The 26,034-nt window shown below is 44.5% G+C and overlaps 2 protein-coding genes across 2 annotated transcripts in view; both read left to right on the forward strand.

The window, feature by feature from the left end:
• Positions 1–19,043, forward strand: part of LOC110501941 (cyclic AMP-dependent transcription factor ATF-2) — a 76,070-nt gene extending 57,027 nt beyond the window's left edge. The window contains 1 exon segment of the mRNA XM_036959411.1: positions 18,936–19,043. The gene's annotated coding sequence lies outside the window, so the exon portion shown is untranslated.
• Positions 17,861–20,005, forward strand: LOC118943613 (trace amine-associated receptor 13c-like). The gene has a single exon (XM_036959410.1). The coding sequence runs from the start codon at positions 18,818–18,820 to the stop codon at positions 19,805–19,807; it is 990 nt and encodes a 329-aa protein (XP_036815305.1). The 5' UTR covers positions 17,861–18,817; the 3' UTR covers positions 19,808–20,005.
• The last annotated feature ends 6,029 nt before the right edge of the window (positions 20,006–26,034 follow it).

Genomic DNA, 26,034 nt, shown 5'->3' on the forward strand with positions numbered 1-26,034 from the left:
TAGATCTTGCTGGTAGGTCATAGTATAATAGAGAATGTACATCCAGATGGTCTGTCATAATATATTAGAGACAGTAGATGTAGCTTCTCTGTCGTAATATAATAGAGACAGTAGATCTAGCTGGTCAGACATAATATAATGGAGACAGTAGATATAGCTGTTATGTCATATTACAATAGAGACAGTAGATCTAGCTGGTCTGTCATAATGTAATAGTGACAGTAGATCTAGCTGGTCTGTCATAATATATTTGAGACAGTAGATCTAGCTGGTCTGTCATAATGTAATAGTGAGAGTAGATGTAGTTGATCTGTCGTAATATAATAGAGACATTAGATATAGCTGGTCTGTTGTAATATAATAGAGACAGTAGAAATAGCTTCTCTGTCATAATATAATAGAGACAGTAGCTCTAGCTGGTCTGCCATAATATAATAGAGACATTAGATCTAGCTTGTATGTCGTAATATAATAGAGCCAGTAGATCTGGCTGGTCTGTCATGATATAATGGAGACTGTAGATCTTGCTAATCTGTCATAATAAATCTGAGACAGTAGATCTAGCTGGTCGGTCATGATACAACAGATACAGTAGATCTAGCTGGTCTGTCATAATATAATAGAGACAGTAGATCTTGCTGGTCGGTCATAGTATAATAGAGCATGTGGATCCAGCTGGTCTGTCATAATAAATTAGAGACAGTTGATCTTACTGGTCTGTCATAATATATTAGAGACAGTAGAATGTGTTTTGTCCCTCCAGTCTTCCACATTATCTGTGGTCAGAACCAGGTCCCAGAACATGTGATTGTGGTGGTGAACAACCCTGTGTCTCTAACCTGTGACATCCCTCTTCCTGTTATCACCTGGCTGAACGATGGAAACACAACAGAGCAGGAGACCACAGTAGACACTTCAACCTCAACATGCTGGTTATGAACACTACCACTACTCTCACTACTACTACTCTCACTACCACTACTCTCACTACCACTACTCTCACTACCACTACTCTCACTACCACTACTCTCATTACTACTACTCTCACTACCACTACTCTCATCTCACTACCACTACTCTCACTACCACTACTCTCACTACCACTACTCTCACTACTACTACTCTCACTACTACTACTCTCACTACCACTACTCTCACTACCACTACTCTCACGACCACTACTCTCACGACCACTACTCTCACGACCACTACTCTCACGACCACTACTCTCACGACCACTACTCTCACGACCACTACTCTCACTACCACTACTCTCACCACCACTACTCTCACTACTACTACTCTCACTACTACTACTCTCACTACTACTACTCTCACTACCACTACTCTCACTACCACTACTCTCACGACCACTACTCTCACGACCACTACTCTCACTACCACTACTCTCACGACCACTACTCTCACGACCACTACTCTCACTGCCACTACTCTCACTACCACTACTCTCACTACCACTACTCTCACTACCACTACTCTCACGACCACTACTCTCACGACCACTACTCTCACGACCATTACTCTCACGACCACTACTCTCACGACCACTACTCTCACTACCACTACACTCGCTACAACACTGCTGCCAGGTCAGGGGTCACATTAGAGTCTTTTGACATGCAAGATATGTCTAACATGCCCTATGAAATCAGGGTTTGCCAACTCAGAGGCCATATTAAAAAATTGTAATTTCAGTTCTTTACTTGTAAAAATGTCTTATTTGTCAAAACACTAGAGAGGATGTAGGATTGAGACTTGAGTGAGGTTAAGGGGAAGTTTAGTCTGAAAACCTACCTCTTCATGAGTGTCTTTATTAATGCCACAACCCACCCCCCACCTGCTAAATGACTAAAATGGAAAATGTGTAGCAGAGGTGAGTCAGACTCATGCTCTCGTGATGAGGTAGTTCTGCCTGGTACTTCTAAATCATTGTCACCCTCGGTTATTGGTTAAGATGTTGGTTTGCCACTCAGGATACTACGGTTCAGATCCCACCTGTGACAGAGTCATGGTTCAGAGGTGGGGTTCTTGACCTGTGCAGGGAAGACTTGTTTAGGGCAGGGTTGTACTGGGGCTGAGGCCTAATGGAAGTTGTACACACACAAATGACAATAGAGCTGCTCTCAGGTTCACGTTGAATGTTTATGCTGTATTGGGACATTATTAGGGCCCTGGAGTAAAGCATGTGTGTGTGTCTCCAACACCTTTAATTGGTAGAATTCCTTAGAGTTTTGGACCTCATTGTTCCAGAGCCTTGCATACAGGTGATAACAGGACCCTCTGATGTCAGAAACTTAACCAAGTAAAACTAACATCATTAAGAGTTGTCCACTTACCCGGTAGAGACAAACTCAGATTGAGTTTTGCTGATGTAATATGCTCTCTAAGAATCATTCAGAGGTGAAATATGTAGAGGTGAATTTTGTATTTGTTGTCTGTCATTTAGCAGACGCTCTTATTCAGAGCGATTTACAAGAACAATGAGGGTTAATTGCCTTGCTCAAGGTCACATCGACAGATTTTTTTACCATGTCAACACAGGGATTTGAATCAGTGACCTTTCTCTTACTGGCACAACATTTTAACCTCTAGGCTACCTGCCACCTATCCTCTATAAATAAAAGTAAACATAATTTTTTTTTTTTTTTTTAAATCACAATGTATTAGATGTGTTTGTGTTTGACACCTTTTAATTGGTAGAAGGATATAAGTATCATTATGACAGAGCCCTGCATGTTTTGAATAATGTGTGAATATGTAAATGTGTGACTTGTGTACTAACATTACAGTTTTCCGTACGGCATGTAATATATTGTCTTGTGTTTGTGTATTTGAATGCTGACGTCTCTCAATGAACTTCCAAGTAAATGGACAATACAGTATATGGTATTGTTGTGCTAACAGAACCCTCTGTAATCTGAGAGAACAACTACAAACACAAAATAAAATCTATGTTTATTGGTCACGAGGTGACACGAGGTGTTATGGCAGGTGCTGCGAGATTCTTGTTACTAATCAAATCAAATAGAATGTATTTATAAAGCCCTTCGTACATCAGCTGATATCTCAAAGTGCTGTACAGAAACCCAGCCTAAAACCCCAAACAGCAAGCAATGCAGGTGTAGAAGCACGGTGGCTAGGAAAAACTCCCTAGAAAGGCCAAAACCTAGGAAGAAACCCAGAGAGGAACCAGGCTATGAGGGGTGGCCAGTCCTCTTCTGGCTGTGCCGGGTGGAGATTATAACAGAACATGGCCAAGATGTTACTAGCTCCAACAGTGCAGTAGGAATGTCTCAAGAATACAATACAGCTGCAACAAATAAACAAAAATAGAAATCAGTAAATGACAATCCACGTAAATATGTTAGTGAGAATATGAATAGGTGGTGTGAATAGACAGAATATCATTTCGAAAAGGAAATGATACGTACAGTAGTTGGTACAGTGTGGTCCGAAATGATTCACATTAAAGACGAGAAATAACTACTGTATAAAATAAATAATAAAAGAAAATTGTGAAATGATATTATTTTATACAAATGCAATTGCTCAGAGAAATATTTAGTTTAACAAGTAAAAATGTTTTTCGCCCAAAAATGTAAGGGTAAAAATTATTGACACCTTTTAAATATTCTTACAAATAAAGTAGTCAAAAGGTTAGTATTTAGTCCCATATTCCTAGCATGCATTGACTAAATCCAGTTTGTGACTCTACATGTCACGACTTCCACCGAAGTAATTTCCTCTCCTTGTTCGGGCGGTGTTCGGCGGTCAGCATCACCGGTCTTCTAGCCATCGTCGATCCACTTTTCATTTTCCATTTGTTTTGTCTTGTTTTCCCACACACCTGGTTTCCATTTCCCTCATTAAGTGTTGTGTATTTAACCCTCTGTTCCCCCCATGTCCTTGTGTGGAATTGTTTGTTTGTAAGTGCTTGTGCACATGTTACTGGTGTGCGTCGCGTTTTGTACCCATGTAGGTTCTTTTTTTTATTGCCGTTGGTTTTAAAATGAAACTGCTCCGGCTATTACCTATTTCTGCTCTCCTGCTTCTGACTTCACTGCCACCAGTTCCGCAACCCTTACAGAATTCCTCACCTGCCATATGGAGTCAGCAGGAGCAGGTGCCCCTGGTATAGGGGTCGAGGAGCGAGTCCTGGAGCAAGAGGCGATGATCCACCATCTCGGCGCTGCCATGGACCATGTTGTCCAAACCATGGACCACTGGGAGAGACAGGGAGTTCCTCCAGTGCCTCCCCCAGCACAACAGGGGCCTCCACTACTCACTCCCCCTGCACCCGGTTCCAGTGGGATTCGCCTCACCCTCCCCGGGGAGTATGATGGCTCCTTCGGGCCGTAAGAGGGGGTCCACCCTCATCTCCTGCCTCTCGGGGAAAGCCCTGGAGTGGGCCAATGCCGTATGGGTCAATGCCGTATGGGTGGAAGGAGATGCGGTGCTCGACCAGGTTGAAGAGTTCACCCGTCGTTTCCGGGCAGAGCGGCGGGTGAACGTCTTTTCAACTCATGGCAGGGAACAAGGAGCGCACAGGAGTTTGCTTTGGACTTTCGGACCCTGGCCTCCGGAGCGGGACGTAACGACAGGGCCCTGATTGACCACTATCGCTGCAGTTTGCACGAGGACGTCCATCGAGAGTTGGCCTGCAGGCACACCACCCTCACCTTTGACCAGCTGTTGGACCTGTCCATTCAGCTGGATAACCTGCTGGCTACCCGCGGACGTCCAGATCGGGGTCTGTTCGTCCCATCCCCCAGCACCACCGCTCCGATGCCCATGGAGTTGGGAGGTGCTGCGCTCATGGAGACCAGAGGAGGTTCCGTCTCATGCACCATCTGTGACCGCAGAGGTCACACTGCCGGTCGGTGCCGGGTTGGTTCCTCTGGGGGTCGAGGCAGCAGACAGGGCACTCTGACGTCACCCCAGGTGAGATGGCACCATTCTCACCAGAGCCCTCTGTTGCACACATGTTTTTGTTCGTTACTTTTCCTGAGTTTTCCCCGCATTCCCAGCATAAGGCGCACGTCGATTCAGGCGCGGCTGGGAATTTTATTGACAGATCATTTGCCCATAGTTTAGGGATCCCCATCGTTCCTGTGGCTATGCCCTTCCCAGTTCACACCTTAGATAGTCGACCATTAGGGTCAGGGTTGATTAGTGAGGCCACCGCTCCTCTGGGCATGGTGACGCAGGGGGGTCACACGGAGAGAATCAGTCTCACTACATTCTTATCGGCAGACTCAACAGCTGTGGTTTCTCAACTGAATGCCTCAAGTTCAGTGTGTCAAATCGGAGGGCCTGTTGCCTGGACCTCTGGCAGTCTCTATGGGGGGCCACAGAGTTCAATTCTTAGGCCGACTCTTTTCTCTGTATACGTCAATGATTTTGCTCTTGCTGCTGTTGATTCTCTGATCCTGCTCTACGCAGACGACACCATTATGTATAGTTCTGGCCCTTCTTTGGACACTGTGTTAACTAACCTCCAAACGAGCTTCAATGCCATACGACCCTCCTTCCATGGCCTCCAACTGCTCTTAAATGCAAGTATAACTAAATGCATGCTCTTCATCTGATCGCTGCCCGCAGCATCACTACTCTGGACGGTTCTGATTTAGAATATGTGGACAACTACAAATACCTAGGTGTCTGGTTAGACTGTAAACTCTCCTTCCAGACTCACATTAAGCATCTCCAATCCAAAATTAAATCTAGAATCGGCTTCCTATTTCACATCAAAGCATCCTTCACTCATGCTGCCAAACATACCCTCGTAAAACTGACTATCCTTGACTTCGGCGATGTCATTTACAAAATTGCCCCCAACACTACTCAGCAAATTGGATGCAGTCTATCACAGTGCCATCCGTTTTGTCACCAAAGCCCCATATTACTATCCACCGCTGCGACCTGTATGCTCTCGTTGGCTGGCCCTCGCTTCATATTCGTCGCCAAACCTACTGGCTCCAGGTCATCTATAAGTCTTTGCTAGGTAAATCCACGCCTTATCTCAGCTCACTGCTCAGCATAGCAGCACCCACCTGTAGCACGAGCTCCAGCAGGTATATTTCACTGGTCACCCCCAAAGCCAATTCCTCCTTTGGCTGCCTTTCCTTCCAGTTCTCTTCTGCCAATGACTGGAATGAATTGCAAAAATCACTGAAGCTAGAGACTCATATCTCCCTCACTAACGTTAAGCACCAGCTGTCAGAGCAGCTCACAGATCACTGCACCTGTGCATACTGTTATTTATTTATTTTTGCTCCTTTGCACCCCAGTGTTTCTACTTGTACATTCATCATCTGCACATCTATCACTCCAGTGTTTAATTGCTAAATTGTAATTATTTCTCCACTATTGCCTATTTATTGCCTTACCTCCCTTGTCTTACCTCATTTGCTTATAGCCTTTTTCTATTGTGTTACTGACTGTATGTTTCTTTATTCATTGTTTAACTCTGTGTTGTTGTTTGTTTCACACTGCTTTGCTTTATCTTGGCCAGGTCGAAGTTATAAATGCAAAAGTTTGAATGGAGAAGACACATTTTGGAGGACGTTTTACCGTTGAGTGTGCATTGTCCAGATGAGCATTTCCAAGTGATCTAGGAAAGTAACAGCTTACTTGAATCTCACAAATCTCTGTTTTGGAAGAAATGACCAATACTATGCTGTTTACACTTTGTACAACAGTTATACACTAGAATCAATGTTTCTGATCTGCGGTTAAAAGACTGAAGCACTGGAAACATTCAAAGGTTAGGATATACCTGAAAATACCTCGACATTTAAATCACATATCAGTATTAATGAAGGAATAAAAATCCCCTAGATAAAAGCTGTCCAGTCTGATCAGCTGTTGTGTGTAGGCTACATATCCCGGTTTTATGATTCGTTTGTGTATGTGAGGTTTGTGAACCTTAGCAACATTTTTGAAATACAACACATCCTCACGTCTTTGCAACTAGTTGTTAAACAACAGTATTTGTGAATTAAATGTTCCTTAAACATCCTATGTTGTGTATTTATAATTTTACCACTGTCATGCCGAGTCCTGCACCCTCCACGCTCGGCGTCGCTGGTCTACTAACCACTGGTCCTGGAAACCCACATTGCGCACACCTGGGAACCATCAGTATGCACACCTGGGAACCATCAGTATGCACACCTGGGAACCATCAGTATGCACACATGGGAACCATCAGTATGCACACCTGGGAACCATCAGTATGCACACCTGGGAACCATCAGTATGCACACATGGGAACCATCAGTATGCACACCTGGGAACCATCAGTATGCACACCTGGGAACCATCAGTATGCACACCTGGGAACCATCAGTATGCACACATGGGAACCATCAGTATGCACACCTGGGAACCATCAGTATGCACACCTGGGAACCATCAGTATGCACACCTGGGAACCATCAGTATGCACACATGGGAACCATCAGTATGCACACCTGGGAACCATCAGTATGCACACCTGGATTTCATCCCCACCCTGAATACCCTCCCTTTATATAAAAATCAGTAGCCTCAGTCAACAGGCAGTATTGGTTTTGTTCACGTTCAGTCGGCTTCTCCTGTTTCATTTATCTGATTTTCCTCATCATTAAACTCACCTTCTGCACCTGCTTCCTGATTCCTAGCATATAAGTTACAGATTACTGCCTCAGATATTATGGAAGCAGCAGAAGATAACAGCATCTTCCAGACGGTTGAGGAACAGGGTCATCTACTCCACCAACACCACCACCAGCTGGCTCTACTGGATACGGCCATCAAGGAGGTCCTCCGCATTCTCCACCGCCTTGACACCACCAGCTAGCTCTACTGGGTACGGCCAGGAAGGAGGTCCTCCGCGTTCTCCACCGCCTCAACACCACTAGTGAGGTACTCCATACCTCTGACGGTGGGCCTCCTGCTACGAGTCATCACAGTGAGCCAGTCCCCTGGCCTACCCAGCCGTCTGCCCAGGTTAGCGATACCCGACTGTCGCTTCCGGATAAGTATGATGGCACTCCATAGCAATGTCGTGTCTTTCTACTCCAGTGCTCCCTCTATTTTGCCTATCATATGGGATCCCCCGAGAGGTCCAAGGTTGCCACGGTCATTTCCCTGCTGACCAGACAGTTGTTGGAAGGGCTACGACTATCTGGAAGAGAGGAGAGAAGGAGCTGGGTTCCTATGAGTGTTTCATGGCTCTGTTCAGGGCGGTCTTCGACCATCCTCCGGACAGCAGAGATTTTCGACCATCCTCCGGAGGTAAGAGAGTTTTCCAACTCCAGCAGGGTGCCCAGATCACTGCGGATTAGGCCCTCACCTTTCGGAGTGTGGCAGCCTCCAGCAGATGGAATGAGCCTGCGCTCCGCACTCTATTCCGCAGCGGACTGCACAAAAAGGTCCAGACGGAGTTGGCATGTCGGGATGACAACATATTCTTGGACACTCTCATCGCGATGGTCATCTGTCTGGATAACCTTCGGGAGCGCCAGTTTACACCTCACCACTTTCCTCCATCCTTTGGCTGTCCTGAGGCAGAGCCTGAACCCATGGAGGCATGAGGCACACACCTCTCCGCGGCAGAGCGGTTTGCCGGAGACAGCTGGAGCTCTGTACCTATTGCGGGCAGGAGGACCCCCAGCATCAGTGACGCCCGGTGCATCCCATCCTGGGATCCACTAGAGCAAAAGGGCGAGCCTGTTACCTTCCGTCTCCCAGGGTAGGCGTGAGTTTTTTCCGCCAAACCCTTTCTGGTTCCCATTTCACTGACTGGCTGTCCCACAGGTGTTGTCTCTACAGCTCTAGTGGACACTGGTGCTGCAGGGAACTTCATTATGAAGAACTTATGAAGAACTTCATTATGAAGATGACCATGCTGGTCATCTATGACCGTTTGAACATCTTGGCCGTGTACTGTTATAATCTTCACCCGGCACAGCTAGAAGAGGACTGGCAACCCCTCAGAGCCTGGTTCCTCTCTAGGTTTCTTCCTAGGTTCCTGCCTTTCTAAAGAGTTTTTCCTAGCCTAATCACTGATCATAATCTTGATGTGATTGGCCTGACTGAAACATGGCTTAAGCCTGATGAATTTACTGTGTTAAATGAGGCCTCACCTCCTGGCTACACTAGTGACCATATCCCCCGTGCATCCCGCAAAGGCGGAGGTGTTGCAAACATTTACGATAGCAAATTTCAATTTACAAAAAAAAAAATGACGTTTTCGTCTTTTGAGCTTCTAATCATGAAATCTATGCAGCCTACTCAATCACTTTTTATAGCTACTTTTTACAGGCCTCCTGGGCCATATACAGCGTTCCTCACTGAGTTCCCTGGACCTTGTAGTCATAGCGGATAATATTCTAATCTTTGGTGACTTTAATATTCACATGGAAAAGTCCACAGACCCACTCCAAAAGGCTTTCGGAGCCATCATCGACTCAGTGGGTTTGGTCCAACATGTCTCTGGACCCACTCACTGTCACAGTCATACGCTGGACCTAGTTTTGTCCCATGGAATAAATGTTGTGGATCTTAATGTTTTTCCTCATAATCCTGGACTATCGGACCACCATTTTATTACGTTTGCAATTGCAACAAATAATCTGCTCAGACTCCAACCAAGGATCATCAAAAGTCGTGCTATAAATTCACAGACAACACAAAGATTCCTTGATGTCCTTCCAGATTCCCTCTGTCTGCCCAAGGACGCCAGAGGACAAAAATCAGTTAACCACCTAACTGAGGAACTCAACTTAACCTTGCGCAATACCCTAGATGTAGTTGCACCCCTAAAAACTAAAAACATTTCTCATAAGAAACTAGCTCCCTGGTACACAGAAAATACCCGAGCTCTGAAGCAAGCTTCCAGAAAATTGGAACGAAAATGGCGCCACACCAAACTGGAAGTCTTCCGACTAGCTTGGAAAGACAGTACTGTGCAGTACCGAAGAGCCCTTACTGCTGCTCGATCATCCTATTTTTCTAACTTAATTGAGGAAAATAAGAACAATCCGAAATTCCTTTTTGATACTGTCGCAAAGCTAACTAAAAAGCAGCATTCCCCAAGAGAGGATGACTTTCACTTTAGCAGTGATAAATTCATGAACTTCTTTGAGGAAAAGATTATGATTATTAGAAAGCAAATTACGGACTCCTCCTTAAATCTGCGTATTCCTTCAAAGCTCAGTTGACCTGAGTCTGCACAACTCTGCCAGGACCTAGGATCAAGAGAGACGCTCAAGTGTTTTAGTACTATATCTCTTGACACAATGATGAAAATAATCATGGCCTCTAAACCTTCAAGCTGCATACTGGACCCTATTCCAACTAAACTACTGAAAGAGCTGCTCCCTGTGCTTGGCCCTCCTATGTTGAACATAATAAACGGCTCTCTATCCACCGAATGTGTACCAAACTCACTAAAAGTGGCAGTAATAAAGCCTCTCTTGAAAAAGCCAAACCTTGACCCAGAAAATATAAAAAACTATCGGCCTATATCGAATCTTCCATTCCTCTCAAAAATTTTAGAAAAGGCTGTTGCGCAACAACTCACTGCTTTCCTGAAGACAAACAATGTATACGAAATGCTTCAGTCTGGTTTTAGACCCCATCATAGCACTGAGACGGCACTTGTGAAGGTGGTAAATTACATTTTAATGGCATCGGACCGAGGCTCTGCATCTGTCCTCGTGCTCCTAGACCTTAGTGCTGCTTTTGATACCATCGATCACCACATTCTTTTGGAGAAATTGGAAACCCAAATTGGTCTACACGGACAAGTTCTGGCCTGGTTTAGATCTTATCTGTCGGAAAGATATCAGTTTGTCTCTGTGAATGGTTTGTCCTCTGACAAATCAACTGTAAATTTCGGTGTTCCTCAAGGTTCCGTTTTAGGACCACTATTGTTTTCACTATATATTTTACCTCTTGGGGATGTTATTCGAAAACATAATGTTAACTTTCACTGCTATGCGGATGACACACAGCTGTACATTTCAATTAAACATGGTGAAGCCCCAAAATTGCCCTTGCTAGAAGAATGTGTTTCAGACATAAGGAAGTGGATGGCTGCAAACTTTCTACTTTTAAACTCGGACAAAACAGAGATGCTTGTTCTAGGTCCCAAGAAACAAAGAGATATTCTGTTGAATCTGACAATTAATCTTAATGGTTGTACAGTCGTCTCAAATAAAACTGTGAAGGACCTCGGCGTTACTCTGGACCCTGATCTCTCTTTTGAAGAACATATCAAGACCATTTCAAGGACAGCTTTTTTCCATCTACGTAACATTGCAAAAATCAGAAACTTTCTGTCCAAAAATGATGCAGAAAAATTAATCCATGCTTATGTCACTTCCAGGTTAGACTACTGCAATGCTCTACTTTCCGGCTACCCGGATAAAGCACTAAATAAACTTCAGTTAGTGCTAAATACGGCTGCTAGAATCCTGACTAGAACCAAAAAAATGTATCATATTACTCCAGTGCTAGCCTCTCTACACTGGCTTCCTGTCAAAGCAAGGGCTGATTTCAAGGTTTTACTGTTAACCTACAAAGCATTACATGGGCTTGCTCCTACCTATCTCTCTGATTTGGTCCTGCCGTACATACCTACACGTACGCTACGGTCACAAGACGCAGGCCTCCTAATTGTCCCTAGAATTTTTAAGCAAACAGCTGGAGGCAGGGCTTTCTCCTATAGAGCTCCATTTTTATGGAACGGTCTGCCTACCCATGTCAGAGACGCAAACTCGGTCTCAACCTTTAACCTGTCTACGATACTGGTTCCCAATTGGGAATCAACCCTCCCACGTTCAGCTGAAACGGTGGCGCATGGAACGCAAAAATATTCTTAAAAATATTTAACCTCCACACATTAACAAGTCCAATAGCTCAAATGAAAGATAAACATCTTGTTCATCTAGCCAGCAAGTCAGATTTCTAAAATGTTTTACGGCGAAAACATAGCACATATATATGTAAAACCACCACCAGACACAGCTCATTTCAATAGCCAAAACATGCAATCAACAAACGCAGGATTAAAAAATAAATCGCTCACTAACCTTTTGAAAATCTTCATCAGATGACAGTAATATGACATATTACACAGTACATATTTTTTTTTTTCAATAATATGCCATTTATATCCATAAATGTCCATTTACAGTGAGTTCACCTTCAGAAATTACTCAAAAATGCCCGCAGGAAATCTATGTAGCGCGGCAAGATAACGTAAATAGACATCATAAACTTTGACTAAATATACATGTTCTACATATAGTTAGAAAGATACACTGCTTCTTTATGCAACCGCTGTGTTAGATTTATTTTTAACGTTACAGAAATCGCACACTATTCCATATGCTGAGACAGCGCTCAGTTCCAAGCTACATTTCCACGTAATGTTGGAGTCAACAGAAACACAGATTTAAGCATAAATATTCCCTTACCTTCGATGGTCTTCGTTCAGAATGTTCTGGAAGGCTTCATACTTACCCAATACATCGTTTGGTTTCAAGTCTTGCGTCTTTGTATTAGCTACTGCTAATAACATCAGCTGAAATGCACCCAAAACGTCCTCTGGTCCGGATAAGTTGCGCATCAAAACTTCAAAATTACACATTATATGTCGACTAAACAGGTCAAACTAAGTGCAGAAGCAAGCTTTATGATGTTTTAGACGTGCAAAACAAACTTCAATTCAATCGGCCATCGTCTGCCCTTCTCTTGAGTGCTGGAAACAAAGGAATGGCTGGGACCAATTCGCGCCCATACGCACAGCCTATTCTCTCGTGGCATGCACTAATTTCACTCCCATAGGGTCAATTCTCGCGGGATTTGAACGGTTTGAAGCTCTAATGAAAGAGGACATCTAGCGGAAGAGATAGAAAGTGTCCCCAGAATCATAGCTGGTTGGGAAGGGTGGGGGCCATGACGTCAAAGTTGCTCCAACTTTCATGGCCACAAAAACTAGTTTGGAAGAATGCCTGCCCTGTGAGTTCTGCTATACTTACAGACATAATTCCAACGGTTTTAGAATCTTTAGAGTGTTTTCTATCCAATAATAATTTTTATTTGCATATATTAGCAATTTTTGACAGATTTTTTTCCAGTTTACTAGGGGTACCCAATCTCTCCAAAGGGGGCGTATGTCTGCCATATCCTTAACAGGTTTTAAGTCTCTACTGAAGACTCATCTCTTCAGTGGGTCATATGATTGAGTGTAGTCTGGCCCAGGAGTGGGAGGGTGAACGGAAAGGCTCTGGAGCAACGAACCGCCCTTGCTGTCTCTGCCTGGCCGGTTCCCCTCTTTCCACTGGGATTCTCTGCCTCTAACCCTATTACAGGGGCTGAGTCACTGGCTTTACTGGGGCTCTCTCATGCCGTCCCTGGAGGGGGTGCGTCACCTGAGTGGGTTGAGTCACTGATGTGGTCATCCTGTCTGGGTTGCCCCCCCCCCCCCTCCCCCCCCTTGGGTTGTGCCGTGGCGGAGGTCTGTGTGGGCTATACTCAGCCTTGTCTCAGGATGGTAAGTTGGTGGTCGAAGATATCCCTCTAGTGGTGTGGGGGCTGTGCTTTGGCAAAGTGGGTGGGGTTATATCCTTCCTGTTTGGCCCTGTCCGGTGGTGTCCTCGGAGTGGGCCACAGTGTCTCCTGACCCCTCCTGTCTCAGCCTCCAGTATTTATGCTGCAGTAGTTTATGTGTCGGGGGGCTAGGGTCAGTTTGTTATATCTGGAGTACTTCTCCTGTCCTATTCGGTGTCCTGTGTGAATCTAAGTGTGCGTTCTCTCCTTCTCTCTTTCTCTCTCTCGGAGGACCTGAGCCCTAGGACCATGCCCCAGGAATACCTGACATGATGACTCCTTGCTGTCCCCAGTCCACCTGACTGTGCTGCTGCTCCAGTTTCAACTATTCTGCCTTATTATTATTCGACCATGCTGGTCATTTATGAACATTTGAACATCTTGACCATGTTTTGTTATAATCTCCACCCGGCACAGCCAGAAGAGGACTGGCCACCCCACATAGCCTGGTTCCTCTCTAGGTTTCTTCCTAGGTTTTGGCCTTTCTAGGGAGTTTTTCCTAGCCACCGTGCTTCTACACCTGCATTGCTTGCTGTTTGGGGTTTTAGGCTGGGTTTCTGTACAGCACTTTGAGATATCAGCTGATGTACGAAGGGCTATATAAATAAATTTGATTTGATTTGATTTAGCCACCATGCTTCTACATCTGCGTTGATTGTTGTTTGGGGTTTTAGGCTGGGTTTCTGTATAGCACTTTGTGATGTAATAAGGGCTTTATAAATACACATGATTGATTGATCGACCAGTCCGTACCCGCTCTCCTCCCCTTTTCCTTTCCACGCCCTGGATACTCCAACATTGGGATCCGGCACAGTTTCACATATCACAGCACCACTCACCCTCACTGTGGAACCCAGGCACCAGGAAAGCCTTCCCTTCCTCATCATCGCACCCGTACACAAAGTGATCCTCGGCCTCCCATGACTCCAACTTCATAACCCCAACATCTCCTGGTTGTAAATGAGAATCACCGCCTGTGGACCACAACACACCAGAAAAGGAAAACAACACTGCTTTTTCGCATCCTGTGGTTCCTTGTCGTTGGAGGGTCCTGTGAGTGTCCCTTATTGTTGGCCCAGTGTTTTGGGACGTAGATATGGACATCCACCAGGCTCTGGAGAGGGAAACCAATCATGCCACCCCCCCCCCCCTCCCCCCAGAGTGCATCTATGTCCCCATGGGGTGAGAGATTGGCTGTTGCCCTGGGCACACACGTCCTGGTGGCCCACCTTGGCGCAGGACATCGCCCACTATGTCAACTCATGTATCATATGTATCAAATCCAAATCACCCCGTCAAGCTCCAGCAGGGAAACTCATTTCTCATTCACATGCCTCATCCGCATTGGTCACGTCTGTCCATTAACTTTGTAAAGGATCTCCCCCTTTCTGATGCTTTTACCACTATTCTGGTTGTTGTGGACAGATTCTCTAAATCCTGCCATTTATCCCTCTCTCTGGTCTACCTACCGCTCTCCGGGTCGCTGAGGCACTATTCCAGCAAGTCTTCCGGCTTTCTGGCCTTCCGGATAAGATCGGTCCGACCGTGGTCCCCAATTCTCGTGGCAGGTCTGGAAAGCCTTTACAGGGAAGCTGGGGGCCATGGTCAGCCTCACATCCAGGTACCGGCCTCAGTATAACGGGCAGGTGGAGAGGTCCAACCAAGAGCTGGGGAGGTTCTTAAGGAGTCACTGCCGGGACTGGCATGAGGAGTTGGCCCAGTTTCTTCCCTTGGTGAAATACGCCCAGAACTCACTTCGTCGTCGGGCTAACTCCCTTCCAGTGCGTCTCCAAGCCAGACCGTGGCCTGCAGTGGACATCTGGTTCCGACAGGCAGAGGAGGTGTGGAATAGCACACACGTGAGGCTCCAGGGCGCTGTCCGCCTTCAGAAGGATCAGTCAGATCTCCACCGCAGTGAGGCTCCCGTGTACCGTCCTGGTGATCGCGTCTGGCTCTCCACCAGGAACCTCACGCACTGCCCGAAGCTGAGGCCCTGGTTTGTGGGGCACTTCAAAGTCCTCCGGAGTGTCAACTATCAGATCTCACCATCCTTTCATGTTTTCCTCCTTTGGCCAGTGGTTTGTGGTCCTCTGACTGATGTCGTCCCCTGCGACACCCCTCCACCTCCTCTGGACATCGAGTGGACCTGCGCCTGTTAGGTCCCTCCTGGAATCCTGATGTTGTGAGGGTCAGCTCCAGCACCAGGTGGACTGGGAGGGGTACGGTCCTGAGGAGTGCTCCTGGGTCCTGGTGGCAGACATCCTGGACACCAACATAATCCGGAATTTCCACCCCCACTCCACGCCATTGTGGGCGGTACTCCTGGCCGGCGTCATTCTGTGGCTAGAGCCGCACACCGGGGTAGTGTAGTGTTATACCTGCTCCATCCCTCCACTCAGCGTCGTCGGTCTACTAACCACAGGTCCTGGCAACCCACATTGCGCACACCTGCTCCCCATTATTACACCACCCTGATTACTCTCCCTTCGTGTAGCCTCAGTTATCAGGCAGTACTGGTTTTGTTCACGTTCAGTACGCTTCTCCTGTTTTGTTTATCTGCTTTATCTCATCATTAAACCTACCTTCTGCACGTGCTTCCTGACTCCAAGCATATACGTTACAACCATTCATATGTTCTAGTCCATTTCGACACCTTAAATGTCTACTTATTGTGAGAAATTACACAGGTCACTGCACATTGATTAATTATTTTAAAAGTACAAATAGCTCTGACTTTAGATAAGGGACAGCAAAAACAAATTTCTTAATACAAATGATTAGTAAATGGTTTACATATAAAAAGAACCAATTAATCATTAATACATAATTTAAAAGTTGCTTATACATGTGAGAATAGCTAGTTTACTAATATTTAACACGTGGGAGTAATGCTTAGTAAATGGTGAGCAAAATGTAAATGCCTTACAAAATGTTTTATTACTGATTATTATAAAGTGTTACCGAATTAGGTCATACATATTAATGCCCCGTAGGTGACATTCACAATCACAGGATTTTGTGGAAGGTATGTTTACTGTTACAATACATTAATTAGAATCGTATTATAGATGGTCCTTGTGCCCAGGGTCTGGGGGCCACCGTTGAAGCTGTTGAGGAGGACTAACTTGATTAAATGGCTAATTGTGATTTATTCCCAAACAGCTGTCAATTCATTGTGACTGGTTCTTTAATAAGTGCTTTTCAGATGATTGATTCAACTAAATGAAATGGAAATTACATTTAGTCTTTTGTTGTTTAAATCAGAGAAAACAACACACCAGAAAAGGAAAACAACATTAAGGGGTGATTGGGTCAGAACACAGTTTTTATTTGTTTTATTTGTTTATTTCACCTTTATTTAACCAGGTAGGCTAGTTGAGAACACCTTTATTTAACCAGGTAGGCTAATTGAGAACAAGTTCTCATTTACAACTGCGACCTGGCCAAGATAAAGCAAAGCAGTGTGACACAGACAACAACGCAGAGTTACACATGGAATAACATGGAATACACAATAAACAAGCCAATAACACAATAAACAAGTCTATGACACAGTAGAAAAAAAGAAAGTCTATATACAGTGTGTGCAAAAGGCATGAGGAGATAGGTAATAAATAGGCCATAGTAGCGATGCAAAGGCTAGCTTGAAAAAGCTAGCCTTTGCTTTCCTGACTGAATGCATGTATTGGTTCCTGACTTCCCTGAACAGTTGCATATCGCGGGGACTATTCGATGCTATTGTAGTCCGCCCACAGTGTGGTTGTTCTGATGTCTGACAAATAGTATTTGTCCCCATGATGTAACTGAGACAAAGTCTACCTCAACTTGAAGATGTATGGTTAAAGGTTGCAACCCCTTAACTACTTACACAATACACCATTGAGATAGACTTGGACGTTATCTGATATCATGCAGCACTGTACATTTCAACTGAACTACACTTGTTGAAGACGTTGTGCCTCAATTGAGCCACTAGAGGGAGATGTTAAACAACATATAGAAAGACTCATGACGTCCTCAAAATGTACTTTTAGAATACTTACTATTAATAATTAAATAACACGGAACAATCACAGACGTATGCGTTCTCCAAGTCAAGGGTTTTCCTTTTCTGATCTGATATTTTATTTGATTTAAACAAAAAAGACAAATACATGTAATTCTCCTTTTCGTTTAGTTAAATCAATCATCTCCAAAGCACTTGTAAAATAATCTTTCACACAAAAATGACAACACTATCAGAATAAATCATGATTTGCAGAGCAGAAACTTGCAGAGCAGAAACTTGACGAACCCACTTGTTGGAAAGGTGGCATCCTATGAAGGTGCCACGTTGATAGTCACTTAGTTAGCATGATGTAACTGAGACAAAGTCTCCCTCAACTTGAAGAAGTATAGTTCATAATTCAGTTCAGATGGACATTTCTAAACGTCTATGGAATGTTCATATGGAATGCCACTATTCATTTTGACTGCATGTGCTCTAGTGCATACCCCATAAGGCCCTACAAAGGCAAAAAGCAGTAACTACGTAATTTATTTTACTGCTAAATCTGACTTCAAAGTCTTTTTCTGTCTAGACAGATAGCAATTTCTGATTCCCCATGATATTTTCTGATCAACTGGCTTGCTCTTGTGTCAGTAAACCAAATACCACATTAATCAGATAGTACACCTGGCCAGTACAACAGATCAAATTTGTAGTTACTGAAATTTTCCATTGTAGGGCAGCATAAATTTATACAGTTTCATCATTTTCCATACTGTCAACTTTAGTTATCTAAAGTTCTATCAAAGTTAACTTTAAATAGTTATCCTATTTCCAATGTAAAATAGCCTTTGAGAGACCAAAACATCACCCATGCTATATTTTCCATATTAAAATGCTCAGTTGAGTAAATGTACCTTTTCTCTCATCTCTAATGATCAGTAAGGCTGAAGGACAGGTTAGGTGGGCACAGCAACATCCAATCCTGTCACACATTACATCATGTTTTCATGCATGATATGTTAATCTAACCGTTTGTGTGTGTGTGTGCGCGTGTGTGTGCAAAGAGACTCCAGAGGAGGGGAGTTTCTGTCAGGATAAATAGAGAGGCAGAGCTCAGAGTTTGTCAGAAGGCGGACCTGACAGGGTCACACACAGGACCAAGCAGGAGCAGAACCTCAGCATTTTTACATTTTATTACAAATGGAGAAACATGAAGATGTTCAATACTGTTTTCAAGACAGAAACTCTTCTTGCAGAAAGGCTTTGCTATCGACATCTATCTACATAACACTGTACATCTTCTTCTCATTGATTTCAGCAGTTACAATATTTTTGAACCTACTGGTGATCATCTCCATCTCTCACTTCAAGCAGCTCCACACTCCAACCAACCTGCTCATCCTCTCTCTGGCTGTGTCAGATCTCCTGGTGGGACTGATTGTGATACCAGTAACGACTGTAGCAATAATGGAATCATGCTGGGGTTTTGGGGAATATTTCTGTGTGTTTCGTTTATATATGGCTTTTTTATGTACTTCTTTATCTCTGGGCAATTTGGTCTTGATATCTTTTGACCGCTATGTTGCTGTGTGTGATCCCTTATTGTACCACTCTAAAATAACAACAACAAGAATTATGTGTTTTATATCCATTACCTGGTGTTGTTGTATCATATACCGTGCTGCTATTGTAAAAAATATTGTCAATGTACTGGTACCCAGTAGGTGTTTGAAAGAATGTTTAACTGTAGCAATAACATCAAGTAATATCATTGACATTGTAATTACAATGGTTGTCCCGTGCTCTATTATTATAACTAGTTATATGAAAATCTTTGCGGTGGCCAGATCACAGGCCAGAAAGGTATTTTCAAAAGAGGCTGCCAGTGTGTCTGGTGTTAAAACTGTACAGACAAATAAGTCTGAGAGAAAAGCAGCAAAAACTGTTTCTATTGTTGTTTTCAACTATCTAATTTGTTGGATTCCATCTCTATTTCCTTTCCTTTTTGTATCTTTTTTAGGTGAAAATGTTTTATCCTTTATCATCAGCTTTCTGCCACTTGTTAATTCCCTAATTAATCCAATCATTTATGCTTTGTTTTATCCATGGTTCAAAGTGACGGCTAAACTTATTTTAACTCTGAACTTAAGGCGTTCATGGTTCCTATGTTTTATTCCTACATTTGACTAACAGGTTTGATATAGTTATGTTATACAATTGTTGTAATTGCTTCTTTCATGTAACAATACACTGACGTGACTTATCTCAGTGTTTTCATCATAGGTACATGTGGTGTTGATACAGAATGATTTGGCTGGATTGAATTGGAGAAGGCATAAGAAGGGATAAGCTTTTTTTTTTTTTTTAAATAAAAGACGTTGTAGTCATTTTGGGTTGTATATTTGAAATACCAAAGCCTGTGTTTTGTCTCCTAAAAGTATATTCTGAGGTTAGTCATTCTATATCTTGTTTAACATCACCATCTAGTGGCTGAATTGGGACACAATGCCTTTAACAAGTGTACTGAAGTTGAATTGTTGATATAGAGATTGGTAACATTTGAACACTTTGCAATACTAGTATATGGATTAGTAAATGGCTTATTCATCATTAATGTATCAATACACATTTGTTTTAGTAAGCTAGTTATTCACACAATTATTAACAACTTTTATAGTCTGTAATAAAGATTCAGCAGATCATTCAGAAGAATTTTAATAAATATCCTTATAAACTATTTACTGATCATTAGTAAAGTAGTTTTGCAGTCCCTAATCTAAAGTGAGGACTATTCATACTTTCTTAGTACTTTATAAAAGTTTCGAGCAGTGACCACTGTAATTTATCACAAGAAGATGGACATGCTAATGGTAGACATTTCAGCAGTACCTGATGCTCCTTAAGGTCTCAAAATGACCTAGAACAAATCAATGGTTAAACAATAAGCACACAACACAGAGGACGTTAAAGGAAATATATTGAACATTTTATTCCAAGACAGTCACACTGTTGTAGTAGTGTGCTGAAGGAAGTAATATTGTTTTGTCTGAAAATGATAACATTCGTGTTTGTTGACAGTGACCACCAAAACTAAAGTGTGGATTGCAGTCAGTTAGAATCAGATCAAATCATACTGTATTGATCACATACACGTGTTGTGAAATGCTTGAACATCTGATAGTGCAGCAATATCTAACAAGTTATATATAACAATTTCACAACAAATACCTTAAACACACAAATCTAAGTAAAGGACTGGAATTAAGAATATATGAATATATGGATGAGCAATGTCAGAGTGACACAGACTAAGATCAGTTTATAGACTGCTTACAGGGTAAAGGAACCAATATCTAAATATATATCTTAACTGAACATTACGTTTAAAGGGTTACTACCTTTAATACACTACAAAATCAAATCAAATCACATTTTATTGGTCACATACAAATATTCAGCTGATGTTATTGCAGGTGTAGTGAAATGCTTTTCTTCCTAGCTCCAACAGCACCTTAACAATTCACAACAATACACACAAATCTGAAAGTAAAATAATGAAATTTAGAAATATATAAATATTTGACAAGCAATGTCTGAGTGGTTTTGACAATAAATACAGTAGAATACAGTATATACATATGAGATGAGTAAAGCAGTATGTAAACATTAAATTGACTAGTGTTCCATTATTAAAGTGACCTGTGATTCCATGTCTATGTACAGACTGTAGGGCATTATCCTCTAAGGTGCAGGGTTGAGTAACCGGGTCGTAGTCGGCTAGTGATGGGTATTTAACAGTCTGATGGCCTTGAGTCTCTTGGTCACAGCTTTGATGCACCTGTACTGACCTCACCTTCTGGATGGTAGCGGGGTGAACAGGCCGTGGCTCTGGTGGTTGATGTCCTTGATGATCTTTGTGGCCTGTGACATTGGGTACTGTAGGTGTCCTGGTGGGCAGGCAATGTGCCCCCGGTGGTGAGTTGGGCAGTCCGCACCACCCTCTGGAGAGCACTTAGTTTTCAGACTCTTTACTCTGTACCTCGTTGAAGCATCTTTACCAGCGATAACGCTACATGCTTGGCACACCTGTATTTGGGGAGTTTTTCTCCCATTCTTCTCTGTAGATCCTCTCAAGCTCTGTCAGGTTGGATGGGGAGCGTCGCTGCACAGATATTTTCAGGTCTCTCCACAGATGTTCGATCAGGTTCTAGTCCGGGCTCTGGCTGGGCCTCTCAAGCACATTCAGAGACTTGTCCCGATGCCACTCCTGCATTGTCTTGGCTGTGTGCTTAGGGTCATTGTTCTCCTGGAACCTTCGACCCCGTCTGAGATCCTGAGCCCTCTGGAGCAGGTTTTCATGAAGGATCTCTCTGTACTTTGCTCCGTTCCCCTTTCCCTTAATCCTGACATGTCTCTCAGTCCCTGCCACTGAAAACATCCCCAGAGCATGATGCTGCCACCATCATGCTTCACCGTAGGGATGGTGCCATGTTTCCGCCAGACGTGAAGCTTTGCATTCAGGCCAAATAGTTAAATCTTGGTTTCATCAGACCAGAGTCTCTTGTTTCTCATCATCTGAGTGTCCTTCAGGTGCCTTCTGGCAAACTCCTAGGCTGTTGTGTGCCTTTTACTGTGGCGTGGCTTCCATCTGGCCACTCTAAAATATGCAGTTTTGTCACACAACACAATACCACGTCTCAAGTTTTAATTAATGGAGCATGCGAATTGGCGTGGTGTGAAATGATTAGTTTGTTAGAGGGGTGCACGCTAACAGCGTTTCAATCTGTGACGTCACTCGCTCTGAGACCTTGAAGTAGTTGTTCCAACTTGCTCTGCAACGGCTGTAGCTTTTGTGGAGCAATGGGTAACAGTGTTGAGGGTGGCTGTTGTCGATGTGTGCAGATGGTCCATGGTTCGAGCCCAGGTAGGGGCGAGGAGAAGGATGGAAGCAGAACTGTTACAAATACACCAGAGCTGTTGACAGAGAATGTAATGTTAATTTCTCTACAATAAGCTGCCTCCAATGTCATTTTGGAGAATTTGGCAGTACGTCCAACCGGCATACTGTCAAAGTTCTCTTAATTCCCACATATGCTGAGAATGTGTTGGCTGCTTTTCCGTCACTCTTGCTGTAATGGTAAACATAGTATTTTGCATGCACAAATTACCACAGTGTTTTCAATAGTGGCCTTTATTAAGGTGTTTTATTGCGCTGCCATGGGTGAGCTTCTAGAGTCATCACAGAGTCAACCCAGACGGTTCTTGGAGCTTGCTCACACGCAGGGTAATTTATGGCCCTGATAAGATCTCAGCCTGGCAGATTCTCACACAAGGCTAGAGAGAGAGGGTGCCATAAATCTTGACCAACTTTCTATCCAAGTAATTAGTTTCTCTCTCTCTAAGAGGTGAATTTTTAACTTTATATTTATATTGATGCTGTGTTTATATCTCTTGTAAGTGTAATGCCATTTGCTATTTATTTATTTACATATACGTATATTGCATAGCTATAACCCTTATCATCACCACCTGGTATGGCAACTGCTCGCCATCCGACCGTAAGAAGCTACAGAGGGTAGTGCGTCAGGCCCAGTACATCACTGGGGCCAAGCTTCCTGCAATCCAGGACCTACTGTATATACTAGGTCATGTCAGATGAAGCCACAAAAAAATTGTCAAAGACTACAGACACCCAAGTCATAGACTGTTCTCTCTGCTACCACACAGCAAGTTAGCGACTTAGCAACTTAGCGAGTCCCAAGTCAAGTTCCAAAAGGATCCTTAACAAGTTCTACCCCCAAGCCATAATACTGCTGAGCAATTAATCAAATGGCCACCCGGACTATTTACGCTCCGGGCCCCCCGGCTGGAATCTACGTCTTGTCTGCCAGAATGTCGGGAGGGCCACCTCCCCACCAAGCGAGGTGACCCACCAGAAGTCACCCCTGATGTGTCCCCTGACCTTGTTGTCCAGTTCCTTTCCTTTCTGGTAGGGTTAGAGTTCCCGTCTCACCCGGTAGGCATAGAGTTACAGTTGTGGGTCTACCTGGTCCATTGTATCCTGCATCCATGATAGGGTCAGAGTTAAATTGCTTCCCTGTTGGGTCAGAGTTCCCCTCCTTTCTGGTAAGGTCAGAGTTCCCTTCCTTCCTCGTAGGGTGAGAGTTCCCCTCCTTCCCGGTTCCCTTCCGTCCCGGTAGGGCCAGGTTTAGAGTCATTCTCTATGAAAGGTTCAGATTCGTTCTCTGTCAGTTTCAGAGTCGTTCTACGTTGCAGGTCTAGCATGGTTCTCCCTGTCAAGTTCAGAGTAATTTTCCCTGTCAGATTCAGAGTCGTTCTCACTGTCTCCAGCTCTAGTCGGCCCTCAGTCTACTGCTGCGCCAGGCTATAGGTTCTCTGCCCCACTAGGTTTGCAGCATCTTCCTCAGTTGGTCGGCAGCCCCCAGCCTTAGTCGGCAAGCAGTCAGCTCCCTCAGTGCTACAGGCCAAACCACCTGCCCTAGTTCTAGGTCCTGGGTCTCTCGCCCCACTAGACCCGGAGTTATCTGCTCCTCTAGGTGTGCAGTTAGACAGTTCACAGCCCTCAGCCTGCAACCAGTTGCCTATACTAGCACTAGGCTATATGTTCCCTGCTTGGCTAGGTTTGCAGCTTCCCACTATTCCTGGCTTGCAGTCCTCAGATTTAGTAGTGGGTTCCAAGTGCCCTGCCCTGCTTGGCCCTCAGCTCCCTGATCTGGGGGTAACCACCATTCCCTGCCCCTTGGGACCTGCTGTCTCTAGTTCTGATGGGCCTCCCATCTCCTGCCTTGGATGACCCTCAGCCCTTCCCACGTGGGAAACCACCTGACCTTTTCTCTAGGACCCAGCTGCCCACTGCCTCCAGATCTCTAATGATCCCTATGGTTCCCAACATGCAATTCAGTGTTTTCAGTAGTGGTGAAAGATTCACCAACTTCAGCCTCAGCCAGTGAGCTACCAACAACGGTTGTGTCTGGCATGCCACATTTCGCCACCGCAGTAGAAGAACCACCTGCTTCAGCCATGGCCAGCCTTCGGCGTTGCACACAGCTTCTAAGGATGGGGCCCAGCTACCCTGCACCAGCTTAGTTAGAGGGCCCTCCCTCACCCGTGTGGTCTTCCATGGGGATGCCCCAGGACTGTCTCTGTGTATCTCTGTACCTCCCTCGTGGGGCAGCACCAAAGCCATTCCTTTTCTGCAGGGTATTATTTGGCACGCTAAGAATAATCTTCCCCTTGAGGTCTGTGGCTTTTCAGAGACTTTAAATAATGTGGCCCCCATTAGAGACTTTGGCCCTGTTAATAATGTGGCCCCCATTAGAGACTTTGCCATTTAGGTTCGAGGCCTTTTTAATATTGTTAATATTATTAATGGATGTTAATATTTCCATGAGAAATATTAGGGCGGCTGTAAAAAAAAAGCTGTCCTGCTTCTCTTTACCTAACTTCCCTTCACAGTCCCTTCAGTTTCCCTTAAGTTAGTTTGGCTGCTCAGCCTACCTAAGGTATCCCTCACCAACCATAGCCCTTCCATTACCAACCATAAAGAATATGCATCGCACAAGACGCACATTTTAGAGGACTTTTTACTGTCGAAAAATATACAAATATCTGAATTTTGAGTGTGCATTTTCTAGATGCACATTTCCAAGTGATCTAGGATGTAAGTAATGGCGCTGGAGAATAGAAGCAGGTACAGGGAGTTGACATTTAATTAGGAACGGACATGCAACAGAACAGGAACAGTGTCAGAACTGGGGAACTGACAAATATAGGGGAGGTAATAAAAACAGGTGATAGAGTGAGTCCATGTGAGTCCAGTATCCCTGAAGCGCGTAACGAGGGAAGGCAGGTGTGCATAAATGATGGTGGCAGGAGTGCGTAATGCAGGGCAGCCTCGCGCCCTCGAGCGCCAGGGGGAAAGAGCGGGAGCAGGCATGAGAGTGCCCCTACCCGGCGTCCCACCTGGGCGAGCCGGCCGAGACATGGGTGCTTGACAAGCCGGCTGGGGTTAAACTCCCCACGAACCGGCAAGGGCATTTGAGCCTGGCGAACCGGCTGAGGCATAGAAGCCTGATGATCCAGCTGAGGCATGAACGCCTGTCAATCCTGCTGCGGAGTAGAAGCCCGATGATCTGACGGAGCATGACATGGGATGGGAATCTGCCGAGCCAACCTAGGCAAGGAAACCTCTCGAGGAACCTCTAAGCCCGAAGAGCTTAGACACCCCTTGTTCCATCGGCGGTGGAATTAAAGCCCGACATCACCAACAAAACAAGAAAACTCCTGGGCCGGCTGGGTGAACAAGACATGACGATCCGGCTGATACCGGACGTGGGATGGGCCAACGGGGGCAAGGAAACCTCTCGAGCCAGCTAGGGCGTGGAAGCCCAACAAGC

This window comes from Oncorhynchus mykiss, chromosome 22, assembly GCF_013265735.2.
Source record: "Oncorhynchus mykiss isolate Arlee chromosome 22, USDA_OmykA_1.1, whole genome shotgun sequence".
Classification (NCBI taxonomy): domain Eukaryota; kingdom Metazoa; phylum Chordata; class Actinopteri; order Salmoniformes; family Salmonidae; genus Oncorhynchus; species Oncorhynchus mykiss.

What these genes read in the sequence shown, in the direction of transcription:
- LOC118943613 (XM_036959410.1), top strand. Translation starts at nt 18,818, where the DNA reads ATGGAGAAACATGAAGATGTTCAATACTGTTTTCAAGACAGAAACTCT.